Here is a 25513-nt window from a genome sequence, read left to right on the forward strand (position 1 = left end):
GAAACACAATTCTATAGTGTTACCAATTGGTTTTTTTTATACCTGTCGTGGAACTAACAGTTGTAAATTTAGAAATGCACAATTTCTAGAAAATATGAAGCCTTAGTTATGAAAAGTTGTTAAAGGTAGAAGGTGCTGGTGGTAGAATATAATAGAGGGAAAGAGTAAACATTGCCTGCAAGTGTGTATACTTGTCACAGAATTCCAAGCAAGAATCTTGAGATTTATTTTTGTTGCATCGCCTCAGGTCATGTGCAGTCTCAAAAAAGAATAAACCACTGTGGCCAATGGAAATAAAATGTACTGCCTGACTTAAACCAGATAAGACCATTTTGGAGGTCGGAGTGAGGTCAACTTTCCCAAATTCGTGGGCAGAAAGGGGCTGGATTTCCAATGAAGAATTGGATAATATTAGGAAGAGGAGAGAAAAAAAATAGGTGCTAGATAGTCAATGAACAGATGTTCACTATAGTGCACAAAACTATTTTACATTATTAATAGCTTGTCTACTTGAGAATGATTTCTAAAAAGTGTCTAATAATTTTATATAAAAATACTTCCTATCTCTAAATCAGGCAGTTACAGTTCCCATACATTTTTGCCTAGCATTGGTAAAATGGAGGAACAAGTGCGAATTTTGCCTTTAAGGCACTGCTGTTGCACATGAAAAGAAAAGAAAAATCTTCAGTCAGTTTTCTTTTTATTTGATTATATGCATGAGAAATTACTGAATGTCTTTCTGTCCTTTTGAGTAATTGTCCAAAGATTAAAATGAGAGTGGACACCACCATTTGTATCCATTTATAGAAATCAGATATGAAACATTTGTCATCCTTGTTAATTTGTGAAATGAATGATAACACCAGAAAACTGTTTTATTGACTTACTATTTAGCAATGTTTCTTATAAACTAGCAGTAACTAAAAAATGTTAGATTGCTTAAAAGTCAGAACTTTGAAGCTAGCCAAAAACAAAAAGTTTTAAAATATGAAGTCATTTAAATAAGTATATATTTATCTGAAAAATATAGAGTTTAAAATTTGACATGATAAATAATTCAAAATAAACCCACCATATAGAATATATTTTTCTTTTCTTAAACTAAGAAAATTATTTTAGAGTTCTATTCCTCCTTCAATAAATTTAATGAAAATACTTCCATATTTTTTAATTGTTATATTGTCCTGGATTCCACATTTTTCTCACTTGTGTGTTTAATGCAGTAAGTCTCCTACATATGAACCTTCAAGTTATGAACTTTCAAAGATGGGACCATGCATTTTGCATGTCTAATCATGTAAGTTAATCCACATGTCTAGCGTACATTGTCACCTGTGTGCATCCTCTGTAGGTGATTGTGCCTTTGTGTACTTTACTGTACAGTACTATATAGAATACAGTAATACAGTATCTTTATTTCAAGCCCAGGATGTCTGGAAGTACGTGTAAAGGCAGCAGTGATAGGTATTATAAACCTGTTACAGTACAGTCCAATATAGCTGATTATGTTTGTTAGTTGGGTACTGAGACTAACTTTGTTAGATATAGGAACAAAGTGGACTGACTTACACTCTTGGAATGGAACTTATTCGTATGTAGGGGCTTACTATAATATGATAGTATAATCACTGTGAGAAGGTACTGCCACCAAAAAAACGAAAATCCTCTGTGGTAGATTTCCGTGCCTACATAAATTAAAGGGCGAAAGGAAGGGGTTTACCACCTAATCCACCGTAGACCAGCACTTGGTATCACGTAGCAGCACAGAGAGTCAAAGCAGAAGTCATTTTGTTTGGGGTCCCTAGTGCCAGTTTCCTTAATGAAGAGGAGAGAAGTCTCTTAGAAAGTAGGATAGAATTGAAATTGATAGAGTCTGTCGTTAACAACTATCTTTATACTATGAATCTTGAAAACATGGGGTAAAATGGATTAGAATAAAATATTAGTCAATAAAGAGAATATGAACCAAGGCTTTTCTAGAACTGATGAGTGTAAAATTTTCATTCTGCTTGTGCAGTTTGTTTGAACAGACTTTCCAAAATGTGAGTCACTTGTCTGTCACATTTACACTTTGACCATATCCAAGGGCTACTTGTGCAAATTTATTTTTAAAATCTTAAGTAAATTTATTTTAAAGAGAAACTAATGAAAAAAATGGAAGCTTTTCACTTCTAATCTGCATTTAAGTAAATGTGTCTGTTCATATGTGTACCATCTAAAATGATCCTATAGGAACTTCACTGGTGGTCCAGTGGCTAAAAGTCCATGCTCCCGATGCAGGGGACCTGGGTTCTATCCCTGGTCAGGGAACTAGATCCAATATACTGCAGCTAAGACCCAGCACAGCCAAATAAGTAAATTAAATAAATATGTTTTAAAAATAAAATGATCCTGGTACCACTAGTGGCATGCTGACTGTGGTGTATTGGTAAAATGTTTCTCAGGAAAAAAAGAGCCTTGATTTATAACATTTGTTGATATCTGTGATTTAAGTACTTCCACCTTGATTGATTTCAAGCTGGCAATGGGTTAATAATCATGCTTGCAAAATTCATGAATATTTAGCAATTGACTCTTGTAAGCCAGGACAAGCTAGGTCTAGCATACCACTGTGGGTATACTATATCTTGGAAAGCACTGTGTTAGAGAGATCTGTTCAAAATTCAAGTCAGTTTTATTTATTTCAGCCTTTGACATGGTTCATGATCCAGTGGCAGCTCTAGAGACCCTCTTAACTTTGGGATTTGAACGAGTATTAACCAGTGGATGTGACAGTTCAGCCCTGGAAGGACTCCCCCTAATAAAGCGACTCATAGATCAGGTACACATGCTTTCTTTCCTTTCTTCCTAAGAGTCTGTTGTGGTTGCTTCTGATATTCTATTGTTCTGAGAGGTTGTGAAACTATACATTAACTTAACTTTGTGGGTTACTCTGTAGCAAGCAGGCAGTAACATAGAACTTTTATTTCTTTCACATAGCATTTTTAGTAACCAAGGCTCTTAACATCAAATTATAGACAGTGATTAAACAGCTGATCTACTTTGGATAACTGCAGCAAATTTTACCTTTTTCTGCCATCATCATTACATAATTTAAGCTTCTTACTGTCAATCTGTGTATACTCAGGGGTTCTTGCATGAAATTTGAGAAAATTATCATTTGGAGGTGAATTCTAAAACTAAAACTAGGACTTCCTTGGTAGTCCAGTGGTTAAGACTCCACACTAATAATGCAGGGAGCATGGGTTCCATCCCTGGTCAGGGAACTAAGATCCTTTAAGAAAAATTCTAAAGCTATTCTTCTCTCATCTCTCCCCAACTATCAAGATAGGAAATATGTTTATCTCTTATGTAATTTCCTCTTGTGAGTTCGCATCATTTGTAGAACAGTTAGAAGATGGCTTTGTAATTGTATTAATAGTATGTCTGTTTTCTCACACCAGTCCAGAGACATCTAAATGAGTGAACATGGACTTGAGATGAGAATGTTCTGGATTTGAGAGGTTTGATGTTTGCTGTGTAATGTTGAGTAGATTACTAGCATTTAAGCCGCTGTTCCCTCATGTGTGAAATTGAGATAATTTTAATATCTTCTTTATAGGGTTGCTCTGAGGGTTTATAGAGATAGGGTAGAATTGGTAGAGTTAAAACATCATATGAAAGATAAGAAATGCTCTTGGTAAGAGCCTTGGTTTCCATGGTGGCTCAGTTGGTAAAGAGACTGTCTGCAGTGAAAGAGACCCACATTCGATCCCTGGGGATGATTCCTTGGAGAAAGAAATGGCAACCAACTCCAGTATTCTTGCCTGGATAATTCCATGGACAGAGAAGCCTGGTGGGCTACAGTCCATGTGGTCACAAAGAGTCAGACACGGCTCAGTGACTAACACTTTCACTTTTACTTTCAAGAAATAATGTGAAAGATAAGAAATGCTCTTGGTAAGAGCCTTAGCAGAGTGCTTGATATATGATACATGCTAGGAGAAGGCAATGGCACCCCACTCCAGTACTCTTGCCTGGCACATCCCATGGGTGGAGGAGCCTGGTGGGCTGCAGTCCACGGGGTCGCTAAGAGTCGGACATGACTGAGCGACTTCTCTTTCTTTTTTCACTTTCATGCATTGGAGAAGGAAATGGCAACCCACTCCAGTGTTCTTGCCTGGAGAATCCCAGGGACGGGGGAGCCTGGTGGGCTGCTGTCTCTGGGGTCGCAGAGAGTCGGACACGACTGAAGCGACTTAGCAGCAGCAGCCGCAGTGTTATTCAGCTGCGAAGTCACGTCCAACTCTTTGTGACCCCAGGGACAGCAGTACACCAGGCTCCCCTGTCCTTCACTATCTCATGGAGTTTGCTCAAATTCATGTCCATTGAATCAGTAATTCTAACTATCTCATCTTCTGCCCCCTTCTCCTTTTATCTTTTCCCAGTATCAGGGTCTTTTCCAATGAGTTGGCTCTTCGTATTAGGTGGCCAAAATATTGGAACTTCCCAGCTTTCAGTGAATATTCAGGGTTGATTTCCTTTAGTACTGACTTTCTTGTAGTCCAAGGGACTTTTATTATTACTGCTATTATTAGTAATAATATTTAGTGTTTTTGTGTAGACATCTGCTGTTTACTTTTTTATAGTCATGAAAATAATTTTCAGAAATCTCACATGAGAATCAGATTAACTTTTCTAGGCAGCTTACTGGCTTTATAAATATTTATTAAGGTGCAAGGGGTCTTCCCAGGTGGCACTAGTGGTAAAGAACCTGCCTGCCAATGCTGGAGACATTAGAGATGAGGGTTTGGTCCCTGGGTTGGGAAAATCCCCTGGAGGAGGGCATGGCAACCCACTCCAGTATTCTTGCCTGGAGAATCCTTTGGACAGAGGGGCGTGGCAGACTACAGTCCATATGGTCGCAAAGAGTTGGACATGACTGAAGCAACTTTGTACACACGCAAGGTGCAAGGCATTTGCTGCCAACTCATTCATTGGAAAAGACCCTGATGCTGGGAAAGATTGAAGGCAAAAGGAGAAGGGGGCCATAGAGGATAAGATAGATAGCTTCACCAACTCAATGGACATGAATCTGAGCAAATTCTGCGAGTTAGTGGTAGACAGAGGAGCCTGGCCTGCTGCAGTCCAAGGGATCGAAAACACTCAGACACAATTTATGGACTGAACAACAGGGCATTTGTACTCTGCTGGTGACCAGGGTGTGTGTGTGTGTGTAGTCACTAGCCTTGCAAACTAGTGCACAACAGGCACTTCCAATAGAGTGCTATATTTTTTTTACAAGTACTGTAGGAGCATACTGAAGAGGAATTAACCCGAGGTTTGAGGGATTGGGATTCACAGCAGTTAGCTTCCCAGAAGAAAAGACCTCCACACTGAAGTGTCTTTTTTTATTGAACATGCTGGATCTTTGTTGCTTCAAAGACTTTGCTCTAGATGTGAAGAAAGGGAGCTGTTCTCTTGTTCCTGTGCTCGGGCTTCTCACCACAGTGGCTTTTCTTGCTGTGGAACACAGGCTCTAGAGTGCTTGGGCTTCAGGAGTTGCAGCCCCTGGGCTCCATTGAGCATAGGCTCTATATTTGTGGCACATGGACTTAGTTGCTCTGCAGCATGTGGGATCTTCCCAGATCAGGGATCAAACCCATGTCTCCTGCATTGACAGGTGGATTCTGTACCACTGAGCCACCAGGAAAGCCCCACACTGCAGTGCCTTACTCATTTAAAGGATGATTAGTAGCCATCAGTCTAAACTGGAATGGAGAGAGGGAAAGTCAGGGGGATTCTCCTTGTAGACAAAATAGTATATGCAAAGGCCTGGAAACAAAAGTGAGCATAACTTATTAAGATATTAAAGAATGACTGTAAAGTTGAATGTGAAGAGAAGAATACTGTCCAGAGCCTTTTAAACTATTTAAGAGTTTGCATTTTATCCTTGGTTCACTGGGGAAGCCTGAAGGGGTTTTGAAATAGAAGAACTGATGAGTCAGGTTTCCATTTTTTAATAGTTACTCAGTATGGAATAGAGAATAATTGTCATAGTAATGTGTTGCATTTCAAAATGTTGTGTGTGAGAAAGAGAGAGACAGATTTATAGTTTAGTCATTTGGTAGGAAGAGCTAAGTTAAATATTCATATACACTAAATTTACTTTTTTTAAGTAAAAATTGTATTTAAGATGTACAATGTGATATTTTGATTTTCATTCTGTATATGAACAGAATAATATTCTGTATATGTAAATCAAAACATCACATTGTGCACCTTAAATACATATAATTTTTACTTTAAAAATAAATTTATTTATAATAAGTGTATAAGAATATTTAACACAGCTGTGTACAACATGATATTTTGATTTATATATACAGAATGAAGGGGCTTCCCTAGTGGCTCAGTGGTAAAGAACCCACCAACCAATGCAAGAGATGATAGTTCGATCCCTGAGTCAGGAGGATCCCCTGGAGGAGGAAATGGCAACCCACTCCAGTATTCTTGCCTGAGAAATTCCATGGACAGAAGACTCTAGCGGACTACAGTCCATGGAGTCACAGAGAGCTGGACATTACTCAGCATGCAGGCATACAGAATGAAATGGTTCCAGTCAAGCTCATGTTCAGCTGCTCATATAGTACACTTGTGTGGTATGCGTGTGTGCGTTCATGTCTGGTGAAGGTACCTGACATCTACTCTCTTAGCAAATTATTAGTATTCAGTACAGTTATATTGACTATAGTCATCATGCTATTCATTTGATCTCTAGACTTAATTCATCCTGTGTAGCAACTTTGTACCCTTTTACCAACATCTTCCTATTTCCATCACCTCACCACCCCTGGTAACCACCATTCTGTTCTCTGCTTCTTGTATTTTACTTTTCTAGATTGCACATAGAAGTAAGAGCATACTAATTTTGCTTTTTTATTTTTTAGTTTTCACTCTGCTGGGTCTTTGGTGCTGAGCAGGATTTTGTCTAGTTGGGGCAAGCAGAGGCTACTCTGTAATTGTGGGGTGTGGGCTTCTCATTGCAGTGGCTTCTTTTGTTGCAGAACACGGACTTTACGGTGCACAGGCTTCAGAAGTTGCAGTGTGTGAGCTTCAGTTGTTGAGGTTCCTGAGCTCTAGAGCACACGCTCAGTTGTTGTGACTCACAGGCTTAGTTGCTCTGCAGCATATTGGATCTTCCTGGACCGGGGATCTAACCTGTGTCTCCTGCATCGGCAGGCAGATTCTTCACTATTAAGCCATCAGGAAGCCCAGCTTTACTTCTTGAAGCCATTTTGTAGCTGTGTAGTATACTGGTGAAAGCACAGAATTTGGGATTAGAAAGGTTTATGTTTAAATCCTAGTTTTGCTGTTTATTGGGCAAAAAACAATAGACTTGGGCAGTTTACCTAACCATCCTAAACTTGCTGTTTATTAACAGTGACCTTGGGGAGTTTACCTAATCATCCTAAACTTGTTTCTTTACCTACAGAGTTGCATACTGAATGCCAGTTAGCATAGTAAAAGTGCCTACCTCCTAGAATAGTTGTGGATTACTTCAGCACACATCTGACATTTAATAAGTGCTCTATTTTGGCAAGTCATTTTGATAGCCCAAGATAAGCATATAGTTCTAGATAATGTTTTTTGAAAGGACCCCCAAAAAGCGATAGGAATCATCTCTTCAAACATTTGTCCATATTTTGGAAAGCTTTCAGTTGGAAGAAACAGTTACAGTAAATATGACTTTTTTTACTCCTAAACTCATTTCAGCTTTCTATGTAGTAAATATTTAGTTTTGTGGCTATTTTGCTGTAGTGTGTTTGAGGACACTAAACAGCCTTGTTTCACTTATTTCTCTAACAATTATTAAATTTTATGAAGTAGCCTCCTCTCCTTTTTATTCTCTGTTTCTTTGGTTAGTTTTTTTTTCATTGTATGTTTAAGTATTTCAGTTCAGTTCAGTCACTCAGTCGTGTCCAACTCTTTGCGATCCCATTAATTGCAGCACTCCAGGCCTCCCTATCCATCACCAACCCCCAGAGTTCACTCAGACTCACGTCCATTGAGTCAGTGATGCCATCCAGCCATCTCATCCTCTGTCGGCCCCTTCTCCTCCTGTCCCCAATCCCACCCAGCATCAGTCTTTTCCAATGAGTCAACTCTTTGCATGAGGTGGCTGAAGTATTGGAGTTTCAGCTTCAGCATCAGTCCTTCAAATGAACACCCAGGACTGATCTCCTTTAGGATGGACTGGTTGGATCTCCTTGCAGTCCAAGGGACTCTCAAGAGTCTTCTCCAACACCACAGTTCAAAAGCATCAATTCTTTGGCGCTCAGCCTTCCTCACAGTCCAACTCTCACATCCATACATGACCACTGGAAAAACCATAGCCTTGACTAGACGGACCTTTGTTGGCAAAGTAATGTCTCTGCTCTTTAATATGCTATCTAGGTTGGTCATAACTTTCCTTCCAAGGAATAAGCATCTTTTAATTTCATGGCTGCAATCAGCATCTGCCACGATTTTGGAACCCAAAAAAATAAAGTCAGCCACTGTTTCCCTGTCTATTTCCCATGAAGTGATGGGACCAGATGTCATGATCTTAGTTTTCTGAATGTTGAGCTTTAAGCCAACTTTTTCACTCTCCTCTTTCACTTTCATCAAGAGGCTTTTTAGTTCCTCTTCAGTTTCTACCATAAGAATGATGTCATCTGCATATTTGAGGTTATTGATATTTCTCCCGGCAATCTTGATTCCAGTTTGTGCTTCTTCCAGCCCCACGTTTCTCATGATGTTCTCTGCATAGAAGTTAAATAAGCAGGGTGACAATATACAGCCTTGATGTACTCCTTTTCCTATTTGAAACCAGTCTGTTGTTCCATGTCCAGTTCTAACTGTTGCTTCCTGGCCTGCATATAGGTTCCACAAGAGGCAGGTCAGGTGGTCTGGTATTCCCGTCTCTTTCATAATTTTCCATAGTTTATTGTGATCCACACAGTTAAAGGCTTTGGCATAGTCAATAAAGCAGAAATAGATGTTTATCTGGAACTCTCTTGCTTTTTCTATGATCCAGCGGATGTTGGCAATTTGATCTCTGGTTCCTCTACCTTTTCTAAAACTGGCTTGAACATCTGGAAGTTCAGAGTTCACATATTGCTGAAGCCAGGCTTGGAGAATTTTGAGCATTACTTTACTAGCGTGTAAGATGAGTGCAGTTGTGCGGTAGTTTGAGCATTCTTTGGCATTGCCTTTCTTAGGGATTGGAATGAAAACTGACCTTTTCCAGTCCTGTGGCCACTGCTGAGTTTTCCAAATTTGCTGGCCTATTGAGTGCAGCACTTTCACAGCATCATCTTTTAGGATTTGAAATAGCTCAACTGGAATTCCATCACCTCTACTAGCTTTGTTCGTAGTGATGCTTTCTAAGGCCCACTTGACTTCACATTCCAGGAATCTGGCTCTAGGTGAGTGATCACACCATCATGATTATCTGGGTTGTGAAGATCTTTTTTGTACAGTTCTTCTGTGTATTCTTGCCACCTCTTCTTAATATCTTCTGCTTCTGTTAGGTCCGTACCATTTCTGTCCTTTATTGAGCCCATATTGCATGAAATGTTTCCTGGTATCTCTAATTTTCTTGAAGAGATCTCTAGTCTTTCCCATTCTGTTGTTTTCCTTTATTTCTTTGCATTGTTCGCTGAGGAAAGCTTTCTTATCTCTCCTTGCTATTCTTTGGAATTCTGCATTCAAATGGGAAAATCTTTCCTTTTCTCCTTTGCTTTTCGCTTCTCTTCTTTTCACAGCTATTTGTAAGGCCTCCTCAGACAGCCATTTTGCTTTTTTGCATTTCTTTTTCTTGGGGAAGGGCTTGATCCCTGTCTCCTGTACAGTGTCACGAACCTCCATGCATAGTTCATCAGGCACTCTTGTCTATCAGATCTAGTCCCGTAAATCTATTCCTCGCTTCCACTGTATAATCATAAGGAATTTGATTTAGGTCATACCTGAATGGTCTAGTAGTTTTCCCTCCTTTCTTCAATTTAAGTCTGAATTTGGCAATCAGGAGTTCATGATGTGAGCCACAGGTCCCGGTCTTGTTTTTGCTGACTGTATAGAGCGTCTCCATCTTTGGCTGCAAAGAATACAATCAGTCTGATTTCAGTGTTGACCATCTGGTTTTGTCCATGTGTAGAGTCTTCTCTTGTGTTGTTGGAACAGGGTGTTTGCTATGACCAGTGCTTTCTCTTGGCAAACTCTATTAGCCTTTGCCCTGCTTCATTCCATACTCCAAGGCCAAATTTTCCTGTTACTCCAGGTGTTTCTTGACTTCCTACTTTTGCATTCCAGTCCCCTATGATGAAAAGGACATCTTTTTTGGGTGTTCGTTCTAAAAGGTCTTGTAGGTCTTCATAAAACCATTCAGCTTCAGCTTCTTCAGTGTTACTGGTTGGGGCATAGGCTTGGATTACCGTGATATTGAATAGTTTGCCTTAGAAATGAACAGAGATCATTATGTCATTTTTGAGATTGCATCCAAGTACTGCATTTCGGACTCTTTTGTTGACCATGATGGCTAGTTTAAGTATTTAGATTTTATAAATATACCTACTTGTTATCTGTTTTTGTTGAACATGAATGCCCCATGAGAGTAGGAACTTACTCCTGTTCATCATGTCAGGGAGGAAAAACTTTTTCTTTGCCCTCTTTTTTTTAAAAGGTGAACATTCTTAGGTTCAGTTTTTGAGGTTCAAGAATAAACAAAAAAAAGATTGTGATCACATGTGTATGTATATTTGGGCATTCACAAAGAAATGTGACTCAAAGAGGTGCTTAGAATTTGGGGCTTATAAACCATCTTAATAGATGAAGAGGAGGGGATAGAGTACATTTAGGGACTCAGAAGTGAAAGGAGAAAGTACATTTATGGGAAAACAAATGACTTTTTGGAAAGATAATTGGATCCTTAGAAGAACATATGGGAGACAGAATGGTTTTTTGATAGTGTCTGTTTGGCTGTGGTGCTGATGAGTTGCTCCCGGCAGGGGGATTTATGACAGTATAGGGTTTTTTTGTTTGTTTGTTTCAGTTCTTTTGGGAGTCTCTGCTTTTAGGCAAGTAAGGAATTTGAGCCTTCAGCTCAAAATCATTTTTATACCATAAAGGCATGTTTTGGACCCCTCAATCACAGTAGTCCCCATACCTACAACAGTGTCTGGTACATGGTAGGCACTTAAATGTATTTGTTGGATGGATGGAGGAGTGAATCCAGTGACATTTAATAAACTCTTTCATAATAGAGCAATGTGATCAGGGTTTTATTCTGCAAATTAGTGGCTTGCTGTAGCATGTTATTTTTATTCTGTCATTATTACCTACCTGCTACTAGTGTTTCCACTGAGTATACATTTGTAAAAAGGGTGATTTCCTGAGTGATACTGAGTATAGATCACCTAAATTTATTCAGGAAATATGATAAAAATTAGAATGAAAGTAAGGAGATTTCAATACCTATCTTCTGGAATTGTCAGAAATTAAATTAATTCCTATAGTTCATTTTATTCTTTAGTATCCAATAAAATGGACCTCTGGTGTTTTTTAATTGGTATAATATGGTAGGGAATTTATAGGCTATAAATTCCTATATTTAGGATGTGAGGATATGGGATTTGGACAGATTCCCCACCCCCCCTGGTAATTTACAGTTATGCTATACTCTTTCTTTTATACTGAAATCTTATTTAAATTCAACTACTTTCATTCCATGAAATTAAAAGACGCTTACTCCTTGGAAGGAAAGTTACGACAAACCTAGATAGCATATTAAAAAGCAGAGACATTACTTTGCCAACAAAGGTCCGTCTAGTCAAGGCTATGGTTTTTCCAGTGGTCATGTATGGATGTGAGAGTTGGACTGTGAAGAAAGATGAGCGCCGAAGAATTGATGCTTTTGAACTGTGGTGTTGGAGAAGACTCTTAAGAGTCCCTTGGACTGCAAGGAGATCCAACCAGTCCATTCTGATGGAGATCAGTCCTGGGTGTTCATTGGAAGGACTGATGCTAAAGCTGAAACTCCAATACTTTGGCCACCTCATGCAAAGAGTTGACTCATTGGAAAAGACTCTGATGCTGGGAGGGATTGGGGGCAGGAGGAGAAGGGGACGACAGAGGGTGAGATGGCTGGATGGCATCACCAACTCAATGGACGTGAGTTTGAGTAAACTCCGGGAGTTGATGATGGACAGGGAGGCCTGGAGTGCTGCGATTCATGGGGTTGCAAAGAGTCGGACACGACTGAGTGACTGAACTGAACTGAACTTTCATTCCATTGCATACCAAGAATTCAGAATGAGTGTTATTTTTCAGTAATAGCTTTTCTTAAGGTGATGTGATTATTTAGTATTTATATTTAGTTCTCCTATTCTTATGTTCCTAACAGTACAAGTCTTTAAAGCAATATAATAACCTTTCTGGATAGAAGGAATTAGTATGCTGAGCATTTTATTATGCATGATTCCAAAGAATTAGATCTATTGAAATTAGATATTAGTAGTAATTTAGTATAGTTATTTTTCTGTTTCGCTGCCTTACAATCCCGTGTAAGAGAAAGATATTAAAATTAACTTGTTTAATTTTTTTATTTTTTCAGGCCAAAGGCAGGATTGTGGTAATGCCAGGTATGTATCTATCCATTTACTAGTGTAACACTGAAAATGGGAAGGAAGAGCAAAAGAGGCAGGACAATGTGGGGAGAAGTATTAGCACATAGTGTTTAATTTTATTAAAATGTTTAAGATTGGGAGATCCTGACTGCAGTTTAGAACTTTGTGTGAGGTTTAGGTCAGAGAAGAGCAGATAAGGATTGGGATTTTTCCACATTTGCTTTCCCATAGTATACAATCTTGTGAATGTAGATGTTCATTTCTGGTGATGCTTACTTACCAAGTTTGATGCTGCTACACTGGATTAGGGCCACATGTCCTAGTTTGTGACGAAGTATAAGTAAACGTTTAGGTAATATCCCTGAATAATGTAATACTCAATCTTTAAAAAATCTCTGATGAGCAAATTCTTGTAGTCAGAACAGTTGGATCACATACTCCTAATGATAACTATAAGGTCAATTAAGTACATAATGGCTCATTAGAAGTCAGTAGTTTTTAAAAAATTAGATAAGCAGACCTAGATCCAGAATGAGATAAATACAAAGACAGTCTTAAATTTTTCTTACTAAATTTCTCAAACAGATTAAAAAAAAGTAGAAAATAGCATATAAATACTCATGTACTCAATTTCTGTATTTAACATCTTGTCACATTTGTCTCATCTTTTTTTATCCTGAGGCATCTTAAATTAAACTAAAGGCATTGTGACACTTTATACTTCTCTTAAAAGGTTTGGGGGGCAGGGAGGCGGCGCATTTTAACCACATATGGGCATCTAACCACAATATCATTATCACATCTATCAAAATAAACACTAATTCCCTAAAATACCATTTAATGCTCGGCCAATACTAATCGTACCCAGAATGTTTTTTATAGCTGATATGTTCAAATCAGGATCCAATCAAGGAACAAAGATTGCACTTGGTTGTTATCTTTCTTAATATCTTTTAATATAGAAGTTTTCTTTTTCTGCTTTAAAAAAAAAGACATTTAAAAAGTTTGAACCACTTATGCTATAAAATGTCCTAATTTCTGGTTTTATTGGATTGTTTCCTTTCAATATTGTTTAGCATGTATTTCCTAGTCTCTGTATTTCCTATAAACTGGTAGTTAGATCATAAGGCTTGGTTAGATTCTGGTTAAATATTTTTGGTAGAAATAGTTCACAATAATTCTGTATACTTCACGTTTCATCACATCAGAAGGCATATAAAATCTGGTTGTCTTAATACCAGTAATGCCAAGACTGAGCAGGAGTCAAAATGGTGATAGTTAGATATAAGAAAACTTTTTAAGAGAGGCCAAATAGAAGTATAGTGTCAGAATTTTAGGAAAGCTTTGACTTGTAGCAAGTTCCTGAAACATAAGCAGATAGAAAGCGTACATTATCTGTTAAATTGAGACCTTTAAGAGATTAATCAGGGAATCTTAAAGAGACTTAATTGTATCTGATGCATTTCTATTAAGACTAAATGTATTTAGTCTTGACGACTAATACCCACACTTAGACAGTTGTTAACTTGCTTTTGCATTATATGTAATTATTAAGTTATCTGCTATGTGCAAGGCACTACTTGGGATACAGAGTTACACAAGAAACTACTTCCTCAAGAGGCTTATAGTCTTAAGTGAGATGATGTTATATCCAGAAGTATTTGTGATTATTTAACAAACCTTACCATGAAAATGCTGATTATATGCCAGGTTCTGTGGTAGATATAAAAACACAGAAATGTATATGAAGTAATCCTTCTACTTGAGGAGCTTACCAAGTAGATCTATAAACAAATTATAATAATTTCATGTAAATAAATACCAGCAAGTAAAAATTCCTGGGTAAATCAGCCTGAATGCCTAATGTGTCCATCACTGGGAAATATAAAGATAAAATATAGCAGTTTCCCTCTAGAAGATTTTCATAGTGAAGCTTATAATTTAGGCTCCAGTTCCCTTATCTTTATAAAGAGAAGGTATTGAACTAGTTTTCTTTCAAGTCCCAACTGTTAATCTCTGTTTGGGAAATGTATTACTTATGTTCTGATAACTGAGTAACATGTATTTCAGTGACCAGATAGTCTGTTATTTGTTAGCAAGAAATGACAAATATTTGTCTTTTAATCCTTACAACAAGTTTGTGAAGTAAGCAATACTGTCCCTCTTTGATGAAAAAAATTGAGGCTCAGTGGACTTGAGTAGTTTATCCAAGGCCACATAGCTGTGAAGGGCCACAGTGGTAAAGCCAGGATTCTAATAAATCTGACCTCTCAGTCTGTGTTCTTTCTTAGGGCTCAGTGGTATTTGTTGTTGTTGTACTATATGACTAAAAAAAAAAAAGTTAATAAGTCTGAAAGAGTGTGTAAGTCTAGTTATTTCAGCAACTTTAATCAGTCAGTTCAGTTCAGTTGCTCAGTCGTGTCCGACTCTTTGCAACCCCATGAACTGCAGCACACTAGGCTTCCCTGTCCATCACCAACTCCCGGAGCTTACTCACACTCATGTCCATCGAGTCGGTGATGCTATCCAACCATTTCATTCTCTGTCATCCCCTTCTCCTCCTGCCTTCAATCTTTCCCAGCATCAGGGTCTTTTCCAGTGAGCCAGTTCTTTGCATCAGGTAGCCAAAGTATTGGAGTTTCAACTTCAACATCAGTCCTTCCAATGAATATTCAGGACTGATTTCCTTTAGGATTGACTGGTTGGATCTTGTTGCAGTCCAAGGGACTCTTAAGAGTCTTCTCCAATACCATAGTTCAAAAGCATCAATTCTTTGGCGCTCAGCTTTTTTATTGTACAACTCTCACATCCATACATGACCACTGGAAAAACCATAGCCTTGACTAGACGGACCTTTGTTGGCAAAGTAATGTCTCTGCTTTTTAATATGCCGTCTAGGTTGGTCATAATAAAGTTGATCTCAAGCAACTTTAATAGCTTGAGGTAAAAAATACATATTTTAACAGTCATCTAATCTGATATCAGTTCAGAATATAATTCTTTATATACAGACATTTAAAAGATTGTTCCTCAAAACAAATGAGTCATAAAATCCTTGATTATGCAATTTTAATAAACTAGAATCAAATTCTTCTGTGAAATGAAATTTTTAAATTGGCATTATAATAAAGAAACTGTGTAACACCTTTCATTGTTCCCATTTCCAGTGAAATCCATGTGTTATGGGCCAGAGAAAGAACCTTGGAGGTGTTCTGTTTTTGTTTTTGATTTTGTTTTGAGGTTTTCTCTTTGAGATAACGTTTCTGAGTCTTTGCTTTTAATCTGATTTTGCTTTAATTAAGGGGAAGCAGGGCTGGAGTACTCAATGATTTTCCTTGCCCCAGAGAAATCTTTTTAGATTAAAATCAGTAACATAGATCATTGTTATACAAACCAGTGGGCATGTACAGTTCTGTCATAAAGGTTCTTTGATCTTATCTTTTGTTGTCCAGAGTCTACAGTCTTGTCTTTCATCATTTGTTTCTAAATTCATTTTAGCTGAGTAAGGAGAAAATATCAAAGAGGAATTTCAGTATGAAGATTCCAGGTAGAATCACTAAATTTTGTGTGAAAATCTGTTCTATTTACTATATTACTTATTCTTTCCAACAGGGGGTGGCATAACAGATAGAAATCTGCAAAGGATCCTTGAGGGTTCAGGTGCTACAGAATTCCACTGTTCTGCTCGGTCAGCTAGAGATTCAGGAATGAAGTTTCGGTAAAAATAACTCCTTTGACTCCTACAAAAAGGAATGGGATTAATTTTTACTTCTCCAAATAGGGAAACCTTAGTTGATGGCATGATTAATGAATAGAATGTTGTGATTAGCATGTAAGTATTAGTCATTTTTAAAGTTTTTTAACTGCAGAGTGGCTGTTATCCTGCCTTAAATAAGCAGACTCTTCTCAGCATAGGCTAACCTCCAAATCTTTAAGGCTTTGCTGAACTTAGACCGGTTAATGCTGCTGTTGCTGCTAAGTCATGTCAGTCGTGTCCGACTCTTTGTGACCCCATAGACGGCAGCCCACCGGGCTCCCCCATCCCTGGGATTCTCTAGGCAAGAACACTGGAGTGGGTTGCCATTTCTTTCTCCAGTGAATGAAAGTGGAAAGTGAAAATTGAAAGTGAAGTCGCTCAGTCATGTCCAACTCTTCGCGACCCCATGGACTGTAGCCTACCAGCCTCCTCCATCCATGGGATTTCCCAGGCAAGAGTACTGGAGTGGGTTGCCATTGCCTTCTCCGAGACCAGTTAATAGTAAACTCTAATTCAGCAACTAAGCTTCAGATAAAATAGATATGTATGTGTGCCCATTCACCTATGATTTCCTTTTTTTTTTTTTTCAAAAGTAGGAAGTCAAGAAACACCTGGAGTAATCACCTATGATTTCCTTTGGCTAAGTTAATAACTATGGTAATAAGGGTGGAAGAGCTGTAGTCCTTTTTATCTTTCCTACTGTTAATACTTAAATATTTCCTCACCTTTACCCTCTTTTTTTAAAAAAAATTTTATTGTTTTTGACCATGCCTCACAGCTTGTGGAATCTTAGTTCCCTGACCAAGGATTCAACCCACACCCTTGGCGATGAAAGCAGAGTCCTAACCACTGGACCACAAGGAATTCCCTACTTTTAGTCGTTTTGAAATTTTATCACTTTTAAGGGATTTAAGCTATTATGTGTTTTCTATCATACTTAAAAGGATTCCTATAATTTAATAGTTAATTGATTCTTTCTGTTTATAAGCTGGGGAAAATGAGATATAAAAGAAGCAAGAGCCTTAGGTTTATAATTCCACATATAAAATCAAATATACTGTCTGGTATATTTAGACACTAGGTATTTCAAGTAACTGATAAAAATTATGAAATATGTTAGTTCAGGGTCCATGTTCTTGAGCCATGAAATCTACCTTAAAATGAAGTGCCAGTAGGGAGGGTTCATTTAACAACTTATGTAATTATCTGTTTCTTTATTATTTCCATTGCAGAAATTCCTCTGTTGCTATGGGAGCCTCTCTTTCTAACTCAGAATATTCTCTAAAGGTTACAGATGTGACCCAAGTAAGGACTTTGAATGCTATTGCAAAGAATATTCTCGTTTAGCCAGACCTCTCTGAGAGACATGGATATCACCAGACAAAGATAGAAGAATAGTCTACAGTCTCTGTGACAGCTTTAACCTTCTCTGGCCAGGACAGTCTGTCTTTATTTTGAGTCTTATATTACCATGGAGAATGTTTCCAAGAAGAAAAAGAACTTGAAACAGAGTACAGTCATTTTCTTTGCTTAATCTTGTCAGCCATCTCCATCATTGTGGTTAAATCTGGCCTACACTTCTTCTGCAGACAGAGGTTTAAGTCTGTTTTCAGTGGGATTAATTGAACTGGGAAAGTTCAGCTGCAAGGTATGAACTCAAATGTGACTTCATGGTCAACTCAATAGCAGTTATTTTGCCTTGTCATTGTAAAATAAAAATTGCCATTCTATTATGGTAGCATCTCTTATTCATACCGTGAATACAATCTGTAATTAGAGGGAAGATTTTTTTGTTGTTTTTTAATTTTATGTTCTCTTTTTATTATGTACTTTTTGGATGTGTTACCCTGGGCAAGATGCAAAGGATATAAAGTATATGGTATAGCATAAAAATTTTCAGCCTTAGGAAGTAGAATGTAAAAGTTCCTAGACTTATAAAGGCCAGAAGTGATCTTTTTGTTTATCAGGTTACTTGTGTCTCTGTCACCAGAAAGAGAAATGGCTTAACCATTAGGTTCATCTGACAATTTAGAAAGACCTGTAGTGAGAACTGGGGAGGTTAGCGAGGTTATCAGAATAATAGTTTCTTTCAGCTGAGACCATAGATATGAAGAATGGATTCTAGTGATGAAAGATGTTTTTCCTGTGTTCAGTTCAGTTCAGTTGCTCAGTCGTGTCCAACTCTTTGCAACCCCGTGAATCGCAGCACACGAGGCCTCCCTGTCCATCACCAACTCCCGGAGTTCACTCAAACTCATGTCCGTCGAGTCAGTGATGCCATCCAGCCATCTCATCCTATTGTCCCCTTCTCCACCTGCCCCCAATCCCTCCCAGCATCAGGGTCTTTTCCAATGAGTCAATTCTTGGCACAAGGTGGCCAAAGTATTGGAGTTTCAGCTTTAGCATCAGTCCTTCCAAAGAACACCCAGGACTGATCTCCTTTAGAATGGACTGGTTGGACCTCCTTGCAATCCAAGGGACTCTCAAGAGTCTTCTCCAACACCACAGTTCAAAAGCATCAATTTTTCGGCGCTCAGCTTTCTTCACAGTCCAACTCTCACGAGCAGGTCCCAAATGGTGAAATTCATTACCAGCTTTTTTCTGTGACTTTCATGTTATAATCTCATTCTACGCACACACACCCTTCTGGTAATAGAACTGATGTTTCTGTATTAGGAGATTAACTGAATCATAATGTAGAAAACTTGGCCTTGGTCATGAAACTAGTTAATGGAGCCTCTATAAATAGCATGCACAGATTTGGGTACTAATGACTATATACTGAAAACCTTGCCTTTTTATTAATGTGTCATTTCCCTCACTTTTAAATCTTTCCTCACTTTTCCAGATACCATTTCAACATAGAATATTTGCCAAGGAATTTTTGAGAAATGAAGACAAACTATTTAAAAACTAACAGTAACTTCAGTGTTTTCCATTGGTAGTGATTTCTGTTAACAGTTTTAATATTGGCTTTGAAGCATAGATACAGATATGTAAGTATCGCATATACATGCACACACAGTCATGTTTAGTATTTTGGCCTAACCCTCTGCCATGCTTGAATTTTACTCTGTGATCCTTCAGAGATAAGAGCAGGGTATGTTATCATCTCTATTTTATTTAAACGGAGTAGCAAGGCATATGAGAGGTGCTATGAATTGCTCAAAATTTAATAACAGATTAATGTTATTTACGAGACTTAAATGCTAGACTATTAACCTCCAAGTCTTCTGCTTTAGGATGCTTCTAGAATGTGGATGTAGCACAGAGAGCTGTACTCCTGGATAAATCAGACACACTTGAAATCATATCCTGGCTTCCAGCTTAAGTTAACTTATTTTGAACTATAATTCCTTTATTTGTAAATCAGGAATAATAATTACGGTTTTTAGTTTAATAATATATTAAAACACCAAGTACATAGTATGTGCCCATTAATGTTTTTTTATTCTAGGTTAGCTTTCTAGTATCAATCTTTGATAGTTTAAAAGCTTTTCCCAGGAAGCTAGGCATTGAGTACTGAAGCCAATATTCAGTGCCCTCCACTGCTGCTGCTGCTGCTGCTGCTAAGTCATTCAGTCGTGTCTGACTCTGTGTGACCCCATAGATGGCAGCCCATCAGGCTCCCCCCGTCCCTGGGATTCTCTAGGCAAGAACACTGGAGTGGGTTGCCATTTCCTTCTGCAATGCATGAAAGTGAAAAGTGAAAGTGAAGTTGCTCAATTGTGCCTGACTCTTAGCGATCCCATGGACTTGCAGCCCACCAGGCTCCTCCGCCCATGGGATTTTCCAGGCAAGATAACTGAAGTGGGGTGCCATCGCCTTCTCCGGTGCCCTCCACTACATGAATATAAATGAAGCACTTTCACAAGGTAACCACTTGTGAAAATGAAAGTGTTAGTTGCTCAGTCATGTCCCACTCTTTGCGACCTCATGGACTGTAGCCCGCCAGTCTCTGTCTGTGGAATTCTCTAGGCAAGAATACTGGAATAGCTTGCCATTCCCCTCTCCAGGGAGTCTTCCCAATTCAGAGATTGAACCCAGTTCTCCTGCATTGCAGGCAGACTTTTTACTGTATGAACCACCAGGGAAACCCAAGGTAACCTCTTACCTTGATTTTATTTTCTACACCTAGTCCTATTTTAAAATATTTTCTCATTATTTTATGTGTATATATCCTCTCATCAATATTACAAGTAATTTGTGACTAGGAAACCATGCCTTCATATTTTTATGCATTTTTCATTTAAACCATCAAATTGCATATCCATATTGATTTACTTTCTAGTGGAAAAAGAGCACTGGCTTCAGAGTCAGGACTGACTGACTTTGGTTACTATGCTGCTTACCTTCAATTCGCCCCATCAAGATCTACTTTGTATTCTTTCTGTAAACTGAGTCCAGCAATATAACAGAGATTATACATTGTGATCTGATAGGATTTATACCAGGAATGCAAGGCTGGTATAACACTCAAGAACCAATCAGTGTAATATGCCATATTGATAGAGTAAAGCACAAAAATCACGTGGTCATCTCAATGTGGAAAAAGCATTTGACAAAATCTAACACCCTTTCATAATAAAACATTCAGCTAACTTGGAATAGAAAGGTACTTCCTCAACCTGATAAAGAGTAACTATAAAAAACAAAACAAAACAAAAAACAGAACATATAGCTAACAACAAACTTAATACTTTCTCCCTAAGATCAGGAACAAGACAGGATGTCCACTTTCACTACTTCTATTCAATGTTGTACTGCAGGCCCATAGCTGGGGCAGTTAGACAAGAAAAAGAAACAAGCATCCAGATTAAAAAGAAAGAAAACATCTATATAGTTGCATACAGGTTTCTTAGGAGACAGATAAGGTGGTCTGGTATTCCTATCCAAGAATTTTCCACAGCTTGTGATCCGCACAGTCAAAGGCTTTAGTATAGTCAGTGAAGCCGTAGATATTGTTTTTGGAATTCAGGTCAAGAAGCAACAGTTAGAACTGAACATGGAATAACAGGCTGGTTCAAAATTGGGAAAGGAGTACATCAAGGCTATATTTTGTCACCCTGCTTATTTAACTTGTATGCAGAGTACATCATGGGACATGCCGGGCTGAATGACTCACCACCTGGAATCAAGATTGTTGAGAGAAATAACAACCTCAGACATGCTAATGATACCACTCTAAGGCATAAAGCAAAGAGGAACTAAAGAGCCTCTTGATGAGAGTGAAAGAGGAGAGTGAAAAACTGGGCTTAAAACTCAACATTCAAAAAACTAAGATCATGGCATCCAGTCCCATCACTTCATGGCAAATAGGGCAAAAGTGGAAACTCTGACAGATTTTAATCACTGCAGATGGTGGCTGCAGCCACAAAATTAAAACTCTTGCTCCTTGGAAGAAGAGCCATGACAAACCTAGACAGCATATTAGAAAGGAGAGATATCATTTTGCCAACAAAGGTCCATATAGTAAAACTATGGTTTTTCCGGTAGTCGTGTATGAATGTGAGAGCTGGACCATCAAGAAGGCTTAGCACCAAAGAATTGATGCTTTCAAATTGTGGTGCTGGAGAAGACTCTTGAAAGAGCAAGATCACACCAGTCAATCCTAATATTCCTAAGTAAATCAATCCTGAATATTCATTGGAAGGACTGAAGCTAAAGCTGAAACTCCAATACTTTGGCCACCTGGTGCAAAGAGCTGACTCATTGGAAAAGTCCCTATTGCTGGGAAAGATTGAGGGCAAGAGGAGAAGGGGAAGACAGAGAATGAGATGGTTGGATGGCATCACCGACTTGATGGACATGAATCTGAGCAAACTCTGGGAGACAGTGAAGGACAGGGAAGCCTGGTGTGCTGCAGTCCATGAGATTGCAGTGTCCAGGCATGACTTAGCAACTGAACAACATTTACAGGTGACATGATCTTGTATACAGAAAAGTCTGTAGAATCCACAGAAAATTTTTTAAGTTGAGCAATATACAAAATCAATTCTATTGCTACACTAACACAATTCTAAGGTGAAATTCCATTTATGATAGCATCAAAATGATAAAATCCTTAGGAATTTAATCAAAGAAGTACAAGACTGTATATTGAAAGCTACAAAGCATTTTTTAAAGGAATTTTTAAAGACCTGAGAATAAGGAAATAGATGGAAAGACATCCCATGTTCATAGATTGGAAGATTTAATATTGTTAAGTTAGCAATATTCTTCATGGGTCTACAGATTCAAGACAATCACTGTTGACATCCCAGCTGCCTTTTGGGAGGAAATTAACAAGCTGATCTTAAAATTCATCTGGAAATACAAGGAACCCAAAATAGCCAAACAAAAAGGAACAAATCTGGAGGACATATACTTCCTGATTTCAAAACTTACTACAAAGCTACAATAATTGTGACAATGTATAACTGGAATAAAGATAAATATATAGCTCAATGCAATAGAATTGAGAGTCCAGAAATAAACCCTTTTACAATAGGCAGTTGATTCTTGACAAGGGTGGCAAGATAATTCCCTGGGGAAGAAGTCTTTACCAAAAGTGCTGGACAACTGGATATATACTTGTAAAAGAGTGAAGTTAGACCTTACATCATGTACAAAAAATGCAAATGCCTCATAGACATGAATAAAAGATCTAAAACAAAATTCTTAGAAGAAAACAACAGTAAATCTTTGTCAACTTGGGCTAGGCAAAGCGTTAGGTATAACAGGAAAAGCACAAATCACAAAAGAAAAAATAATGCTTCAAAGGGTAACATCAAAAAAGTGAAAAGACAACCTATAGAATGGAGAAAATATTTGCAAATCGTGTGTCTGATTAGGGGCTTGTATCCAGAATGTATATTAAAACACAACCCAGTTTTAAAGTGGATGAGGATTTGAGTAGACATTTCTCCAAAGAAGGTGGACAATTGACCAACAAGCACACAAAAAATGTCCCCAAATTATTTATCGTTCAGTTCAGTTCAATTCAGTCGCTCAGTTGTGTCCAACTCTCTGCGACCCCATGAATCGCAGCACTCCAGGCCTCCCTGTCCATCACCATCTCCTGGAGTTCACTCAGAACTCCCATCGAGTTCATGATGCCATCCAGCCATCTCATCCTCGGTCGTCCCCTTCTCTTCCTGCCCCCAATCTCTCCCAGCATCAGAGTCTTTTCCAATGAGTCAACTCTTTGCATGAGGTGGCCAAAGTACTTTAGCTTCAGCTTTAGCATCATTCCTTCCAAAGAAATCCCAGGGTTGATCTCCTTCAGAATGGACTGGTTGGATCTCTTGCAGTCCAAGGGACTCTCAAGAGTCTTCCCCAACACCACAGTTCAAAAGCATCAATTCTTCAGTGCTCAGCCTTCTTCACAGTCCAACTCTCACATCCATACATGACCACAGGAAAATCCATAGCCTTGACTAGACGGACCTTAGTCAGCAAAGTAATGTCTCTGCTTTTGAATATGCTATCTAGGTTGGTCATAACTTTTCTTCCAAGGAGTAAGCGTCTTTTAATTTCATGGCTACAGTCACCATCTGCAGTGATTTTGGAGCCCCCCAAAATAAAAAAAAGTCTGACACTGTTTCTACTGTTTCCCCATCTATTTCCCATGAAGTGATGGGACCGGATGCCATGATCTTCATTTTCTGAATGTTGAGCTTTAAGCCAACTTTTTCACTCTCCTCTTTCACTTTCATCAAGAGGCTTTTTAGCTCCTCTTCACTTTCTGCCATAAGGGTGGTGTCATCTGCATATCTGAGATTATTGATATTTCTCCCGGCAATCTTGATTCCAGCTTGTGTTTCTTCCAGTCCAGCATTTCTCATGATGTACTCTGCATATAAGTTAAATAAGCAGGGTGACAATATACAGCCTTGACGTACTCCTTTTCCTATTTGGAACCAGTCTGTTCCATGTCCAGTTCTAACTGTTGCTTCCTGACCTGCATACAGATTTCTCAAGAGGCAGGTCAGGTGGTCTGGTATTCCCATCTCTTTCAGAATTTTCCACAGTTTATTGTGATCCACACAGTCAAAGGCTTTGGCATAGTCAATAAAGCAGAAATAGATGTTTTTCTGGAACTCTCTTAGGGAAATACAAATAAAAATCCCAGCGAGCTGCCACTTCACACCCACTGGAATGACTGTATCCCCCACAAGACTGATCATATCAAGTGTTGGCAAGGGTGTGGAGCAAGTACAACCTTCAATGCTACTGGCAGGATTGTAAAATGGTGGAGCTGCTTTGTAAAATAGTCTGGGAATTTCTCAAGTGTTTAACACAGAGTTGCTATGGCCCAGCAATTCCATTCTTAGGTTATATGTATTATATATATATATATATATATATACCCAAGACAATTGAAAACATGTCCACATGGGTATTTGTACATGAATATTCCTTAGCAACATGACTCATCTTTCTGAATTAGAGAATAAATCATTTTGCAACCCCTAATGAAATAAATCAGCCAAAGACTGTTAATGCTGAAACCATTAGGTAAAAGGTTGATTGGGGGCTGAATATCTAAATGGTGTTGAAATATCACCCTGTGGATCAGGAAAGTAGAAACTTGACATTATAATGGTCAAGCTTTCTGGTTGTTACCATTTTAACCCAAACAAATTTAACATTACCAGCAATGGAAGACAGGATTTGAAAGGGGAAGAGGTCAGCCAGTGTGTAAACGCTGTGTTAGGAAATTGCAGTTTGGCAGTCACCCAAAGAAGAGCTGAGTTGAAACACCGGGAAAGTGGCTGTGACAAAGTATGATGATTAGCTATTGATCAAATGAGTGAATTATTAATGCAAACAGCACCAGATCAATATGGTAACTAACCATCCCACTTTGCTTGGAACTTTTCTGAGTTTGCCCATGAAAGTCCTGTATCCTAAAAAACTTCATCAGTGTCAGGCAAACTGGGAAAGTGTGGTCATCCTGCCAACTCAGTAAAACTACCTTTGCCTCTTTTCCCTGGTCCTCACCTTCCCTGCCCCAATTCTGGAATTTGTAGGGGAGAAATTGAATAACAAAGGAAAATGATAAAAGGAGTGATGTTTCTCTCTCCAGCAATAACATCCTTGAGCCAAAAAAGGAGAGGGGCTTTAAACC

The 25513-nt window shown here is 38.4% G+C and overlaps 1 protein-coding gene across 3 annotated transcripts in view; it reads left to right on the forward strand.

Moving 5' to 3' along the window:
* CUTC (cutC copper transporter) overlaps positions 1 to 18139 on the forward strand; it is a 32750-nt gene extending 14611 nt beyond the window's left edge. For all 3 annotated transcript variants that reach the window (XM_040254202.1, XM_040254205.1, XM_040254203.1), the window contains 4 exons: positions 2688 to 2821; positions 12632 to 12659; positions 16257 to 16362; positions 17634 to 18139. In XM_040254202.1, coding sequence (XP_040110136.1) covers positions 2688 to 2821; positions 12632 to 12659; positions 16257 to 16362; positions 17634 to 17748 — 383 coding nt within the window. In that variant the 3' untranslated portion in view covers positions 17749 to 18139. The remainder of the gene's footprint in view (positions 1 to 2687; positions 2822 to 12631; positions 12660 to 16256; positions 16363 to 17633) is intronic.
* The last annotated feature ends 7374 nt before the right edge of the window (positions 18140 to 25513 follow it).

Source organism: Oryx dammah, unplaced genomic scaffold (assembly GCF_014754425.2).
Source record: "Oryx dammah isolate SB20612 unplaced genomic scaffold, SCBI_Odam_1.1 HiC_scaffold_14, whole genome shotgun sequence".
NCBI lineage: Eukaryota > Metazoa > Chordata > Mammalia > Artiodactyla > Bovidae > Oryx > Oryx dammah.